At 42.3% G+C, this 6,488-nt stretch overlaps 1 protein-coding gene across 1 annotated transcript; it reads left to right on the top strand.

Moving 5' to 3' along the window:
• On the top strand, positions 4,264–6,036 carry LOC107633149. Its single transcript, XM_016336786.1, has 3 exons — positions 4,264–4,492; positions 4,685–5,314; positions 5,390–6,036. The coding sequence occupies exons 1-3, from the start codon at positions 4,264–4,266 to the stop codon at positions 6,034–6,036; spliced, it is 1,506 nt and encodes a 501-aa protein (XP_016192272.1).

Genomic DNA, 6,488 nt, shown 5'->3' with positions numbered 1-6,488 from the left:
GAGCGTCCAATGCCCAAAGTGGCACAAAAGCCAGCGTTGAATGACATTAATGGGGAAGTTGGGCGTTCAACACCCACTAAAAACTTCCCCACTGAATAACTGAGGGCAACTAAGGCTCATGAGGAGACTCTAGAAGTTCCATTAAATGCCTTGTTGCAAATCATGGATTATGAGGATCACTCATCCTCTGATGAGGAAGAGAAAACTAGGAAAGAGCAAGTTGCTCATTACCTAGAGGTCCTCATGAAGCTAAATGCGAAGCTATTTGGAATGGAGCCATTGGAGGAAGAACCTTCAGTGCTCACCAAGAAACTCAATGCCATGTTTCAATAGAAACTACCTCAGAAGCTGCCGGATCCCGGACGCTTCCTAATTCCTCGCACCATAGGCAGCATTACCTTTGAGAAGGCTTTGTGTAACCTAGGGTCAAGCATAAACCTTATGCCACTATCTGTAATGGAGAGACTTGGAATATTTGAGGTGCAAGCTTCAAGAATCTCACTAGAGATTGCAGACAAGTCAATGAAAAAGGCATATGGTCTGGTAAATGATGTCCTAGTAAAGGTTTAGAACCTTTACATCCTTGCAGACTTTATAATCTTGGATACTGGGGAGGAAGAGGATGAATCCATTGATGACTTGCATCATCTACCTCTTTTTCCTATCTAAAAGGACCATTAAAAGAAAGTAATCTCATTCAATCAATGCAATTTCATGAGTTAAATGATGAATATTATGGTACATTGCTTTGAAATGAGTTTTGTTTGAATTCCATATGAAAAGAGCAATAAAAGAAGAAGGAAACAAGAAAAGTGAGCTGGGTATGTGTTCTGGGCGTGCCACTTGGTGCAAACGCCAACAAATTGCATGGGCATGGCATGCCAGTTCACAAATCCAGAAAGCACAATGCAAGAAATTCAATGGGCGTGCCACTTGAAGTCGAAGGCGTGGCACACCAGTTATCCAGTCTAGAGAAGAAGTCCATGGAGCTTTCAATGGGCGTGGCAGGCCAAGGCTAGGCGTGGAACACCAGGGAGATGATGCACAATGGGCGTGGCATGCCAAGGCCAGGCGTGGCACGCCAGTTATAAACTCCAGAGAAGGGACGATGAGCTTTACTATGGGCGTGGCAGGCTAGGGCCAGGAGTGGCACGCCAATTATATTTTCCAGAAAGCATTTTTGAAGACCACAAGGGGGCGTGGCACGCCAGGCTGGGCGTGGCACGCCAACTCCATTATAAACACCGGGCGTGCCACTTGAAGTCGAAGGCGTGGCACGCCAGTTCATTGTTCCAGAGAAAGGAGCTGAAGGTTCAATACTGGGTGTGCCACTTGGGCTCGAAGGCATGGCACGCCAACCTTATTCATATCTTGGGCATGCCACTTGGGTTCTAGGTGTGGCGCGCCAGTTCAATTAAACAGAGAGGAATAGAAGGTAAAGTACACTGGGCATGCCACTTGGGATTGAAGGCGTGGCATGCCAATCTTGCTCGAGTCTGGGGTGTGCCACTTGAGTTCCAAGCGTGGCACGCCAAGCATGAAGAATTCAAATACCAACACTGGGCGTGCCACTTGAGCTCAAAGGTATGGCACGCCAGCACAAGCTTACAACGAAGAAGAAGACTTGGCGTGCCACTTGAACAACAGGCATGGCATGCCAGTGTTGTTTTCCAGAGAAGAAGTATGAAGCCTCATCAAGGGCGTGGAATGCCACCTACCGGGCGTGGCACACCAGTGTTATTGGCCAGAGAGGAAGGATGAAGTGTCTACTATGGGGGTGGCACGCTAGACATGGGCGTGCCATGCTAGTTTAAGTTTCCAGAAAGATGAAGAAGATCCTTACTATAGGCATGGCACGCCAGACCTGGGCGTGCCACGCCAGTTCAAAAGTCCAGAGAGAAAGGAGGAAGAAAAGACCCTGGGCGTGCCACTTGAACTCGAAGGTGTGGCACGCCAGGGTGGTTGGATAAAGGAGGCGTGCTACTTGAAGCCAGGCGTAGCGCGCCAAGCCAAGATGAGGAGCTAGGCATGGTACGCCACTCAAACGCCAGTGACACGCCAGGCACATGCTTCATTTCCATTAGTTTTTCCTTTTCTTTTTAGTTGTAATTTTCTTTTCTCTTTTGTACTTTTTTATTCTAGTGATAGGAAGTAGTATATATACCCACTAGAAGAACTAAAAAGGGGTTTGGGTAGATTGATTAGTGAGTTTTGGGTTTTTAGTTTTGACTTCACTTCATCTCTTCCATCTCTTGTACTTTTCTTTAAGCTTATAGTAGCTGAACTCCCTCTCATTGGGAGATGGAGCTTTGTTGTACTTGATGGATTAATGATAGTGAATTTCTTCTTCTCTTCATCTTCTTTTTGATTTACTAGAAGGAATTTCATTCTTTATGCTAGTGTTTAATCATCTTGGGAAAGAGGTTGAATACAAAATGGGTTTCATGGGAACCTTGGAAAAGAAAACATGAAACCATGCTTGAAATTCCTTCTCACACTTGAGTAGATATGGGTTTTGGGATTGGATATGGTGACATTTAATTCACCCACTATTTGGATCTATGAGGATGTGTGGTATAATCAGGGACCAAGCTTATCTCTCTTCATGAGCAATGAGACCAAGGAATTAGCTGATTATCAAGATTTGAGAGATTGAATCACCAAGGGATTGGGGTTCAATTATTCATGATTGCCATGAGTTGCATGATTGAAGATGATATGATCTAGATTTAATTCAAAGAGAGCAACATCTTCTAATCTCAATGAATTTTCCCTATTCTTATCTTCCCCATTCTTTATAGCTTTCTTTAATTTCTGTCATTACCCATTCCCCGTTTACTATTTAGTCATTTATGTTCCAGTACTTTACATTCTTGTCATTTACTTTTCTGCACTTTATTTCTTTTCTTTACTTTTAAGTCATTTACATTTCTGTTAATTTAAAATTCTGCACTCAACAATCTCTATTGCTTAGCTTGACTAATTCACCCATTGATTAAAATTGCTCAATCTACCAATCTCTGTGAGATTTGACCCACTCCTAGTGGGTTATTACTTGACGATATTTGGTGCGCTTGCCAAAGAACGGATTCATTTTATATGGGAGTAAATCCCGGTCATCAAGTTTTATGGCGTCGTTGCCGGAGATTGGTTTGTAATTGACAATGACTAAATTGATGGGTAGTTAGATTAAGCAATTTTGTTCACCTTGCTAATTCCTTTAATTTCAGTTTCTTATTTCCTTCTTTTTCTTTAGCATTTGAGTTTTCAGCTAATTCACTGCACATATTTCCATTTTAGCATACTAACCCACTAACTGTTTGATCAATTGCACCAATCAATCTAACCATAAGTCTTAACAAGAGTGATTCCTTCACTTGCCTTTTGCTTATTTTTTGCTGAATGTATGACAGGTAGAAGAGGAGAAACTTTATCCTCTTTTGATAGTGGACCTGAGAGGACCTTCCTTAGACTAAGGAGGGAAGCAAGAGGCAAAGGAATAGTTGGAGAGGAAGTAGTGGTGGAAGATTTGGATGTTACTATGGAGGAGGAAATACATAATCATGTTGGGGAAGGTGCTGGTAATCATGTTGGGTAGGAGAGAAGAGTTTTAGGCTCTTATATCAACCCAAACCCAGGAAACTGTGGAAGTAGCATCCTAAAACCAACTATTCATGCTAATAATTTTGAGTTAAAGCCTGAAGTCATCACCCTTATTCAAAACAATTGCTCACTTGGAGGAAGTGCACAGGAAGATCCCAACCAATATTTAACCACATTCTTGAGGATCTATGATACAGTAAAGGCTAATGGTGTCCACCCGGATACCTATAAGCTGTTATTGTTTCCCTTTTCTCTCAAGGATAAGGCATCAAAGTTGTTAGAATCATTTCCTAAGGAGAGTTTGACAACTTGGGAAGAAATAGTGAACAAGTTCTTGGCAAGATTCTATCCCCCCAAAGAGTTAATAGATTGAGAGATGAGGTGCAAACCTTTAGACAACAAGATAGGGAAACTCTTTATGAGGCATGGGAGAGATACAAGGAGTTGACAAGAAAATGCCCTCCGGACATATTCAATGGATGGGTACAACTGCACATTTTCTATGAAGGGTTGTCATGAGAATCAAAGAAGGCTTTAGATCACTCTTCAAGAGGCTCACTCAACAAGAAGAAGACAATTGAAGAGGCCATAGACATAATCGAAACAGTGGCCAATAATGAGTACTTCTATGCCTCAGATAGAAACCCAAGAAGGGGAGTAATGGAGCTCAATTCCATGGATACTCTGTTGGCTCAAAACAAGGTGATCACAGCTCAACTAGCAGCTCTAACAAAGCAAATGGAGAAGAATCAAGTCTCAGTTATCCAAGCCCAAGCACCTATGCAAGAAGAAGATACCCCAGAAGTTGAATGTGAATGGGAGCAGGCCAACTATGTGAACAATCCCTCCAGACCACCATATGACCCCAATGCCAAAACATACAACCCAGGTTGGAAGAACCACTCAAATTTTGGGTGGAGAAACCAACAAAGCCACAACTAAGATCACAAATCATACCATAACAACCAATACAACAACCCCAACCATAACAACCACAGATCCTACCATAACTCACGAAATGCACCATACCACTCCACACAACAACCATACAACGACCATTCTCAAAATGTATCATCCTCAGCCCCACAACCATGTGATAGCAGCAACAAATTTGCAAGATTGGAGGCTGCTATGTCACAATTGGTAGAGAGTATTGCCACTGTTGCAGAGAGACAATTCCAAGCTGACAAAAAGATAGACTCAATCCAAGAGGAGACCAGATCCAACATAAGGAACCAAGGGGCAGCAATTTCAAAACTGAAAGTACAACTAGGGAGCTTGTCCAAACAGATACCAATGCCCATACACACATTTTCAAGTGATACTATGGCCAACCCAAGAGGGGAATGCAAAGTCATCACACTAAGAAGTGGAAAGGTGGTGGAAGAGGCTTCCTCAAACCACAAATTACAAGGAGAAGAAGCTATAATTGATCTAGGAACTAAGAAGGAAGAAGAGACACCTGAACCAACCCCGCCAAAACAAGTCTTGAAGTCATATGTACCAAAAGCACCCTACCCACAAAGGCTGAGGAAAGATGGAAAGGACAACCAATTTTCTAGATTCTTGGAGATATTTAAGAAGCTCCAAATTAACATACCTTTTGCTGAGGTATTAGAGCAAATGCCACTCTATGACAAGTTTCTAAAGAAGCTCATGACAAGGAAAAGAAACTGGGAAGAAAAGGAAACTATAGTGCTCTCGGAGGAATGTAGTGCCATCATACAAAAGAAGCTTCCCCAAAAGATGAAAGATCCTGGGAGCTTCCAAATCCCCTGCATCATAGGGAATATAAGCATTAAGAAGGCATTGTGTGATCTGGGAGCTAGCATTAACCTCATGTCCTTGGCCATGATGAAAAGAATGGGAATTGAAGAGGCCAAACCAACACGAATGGCCTTTCAACTAATTGACAGAACATTCAAATTTCCTCATGGGGTAGTGGAAGACTTGTTGTTGAAAGTGGGAGAATTCATATTCCCAGTAGATTTTGTTGTGCTTGATATGGAGGAAGAATCCAATGCATCAATTATACTAGGAAGACCATTCCTAGCTACTGCTGGGGCCATAATTAATGTACAAAAGGGAGACTTAGTCTTGAGATTGCATGAAGAGAAGATGGTATTCAATGTTTTCAAAGGAATGAGCTACCCAAAGGAATCCATTGGTGAATGCATGATGGTGGATACAATGGAGAAGATAGTTCAAGGAGTCTTGGAAGAAGAACAATGTGAAGAAGTAATGGAGCAAGATCAACAAGCATCATGTGGTGAGCTACCACAAGAAATCATAGAAGGCTCAATCATGCTAGACAAGGCAAGCAAGAAGGAAGTGGAAACACCAAAGTTAGAGTTGAAGACCCTGCCTCCAAGCTTGAAGTATGCCTACTTGGGTGACAATAACACATACCCAGTCATCATTAATTTAAGCTAGAGTAAGGAGCAAGAAGAAGAACTTATTAATGTGCTTAGACAACACAAGGATGCCATAGGATGGACACTTTCATATTTAAAGGGGATCAGCCCTTCTATGTGCATGCATAAAATCCTTCTTGAGGAAGGTGCCAATCCCTCAAGACAGCCACAAAGAAGATTAAATCTAACAATGAATGAAGTGGTTCAAAAAGAAGTGCTGAAGTTGTGGCAAGTAGGGGTGATCTACCCAATCTCAGAAGTCCTTGTGTGAGCCCAGTGCAAGTAGTCCTCAAGAAGGGAGGAATCATAGTTGTGCCAAATGAAAGAAATGAATTGATACCAACAAGAATAGTGACTGGATGGCGCATGTGGATCGACTATAGGAAGCTCAATGAAGCTACAAGGAAGGATCATTTTCCTCTGCCCTTCATAGATCAAATGTTGGAGAGACTTGCTGGACATGAATACTAC

The sequence above is a fragment of the Arachis ipaensis genome, chromosome B03 (assembly GCF_000816755.2).
Source record: "Arachis ipaensis cultivar K30076 chromosome B03, Araip1.1, whole genome shotgun sequence".
NCBI classification, from domain to species: domain Eukaryota; kingdom Viridiplantae; phylum Streptophyta; class Magnoliopsida; order Fabales; family Fabaceae; genus Arachis; species Arachis ipaensis.
This window is presented reverse-complemented; position numbering and strand designations above follow the sequence as displayed.

Excerpts from the sequence above, each read along its gene's own strand:
- LOC107633149 (XM_016336786.1), top strand. The coding sequence starts at position 4,264 with ATGGAGCTCAATTCCATGGATACTCTGTTGGCTCAAAACAAGGTGATC. Across the intron at positions 4,493-4,684 it reads TGCCAAAACATACAACCCAG|CCCCACAACCATGTGATAGC; the intron begins GTTGGAAGAACC and ends TATCATCCTCAG. Across the intron at positions 5,315-5,389 it reads TATAGTGCTCTCGGAGGAAT|GGAATATAAGCATTAAGAAG; the intron begins GTAGTGCCATCA and ends CCTGCATCATAG.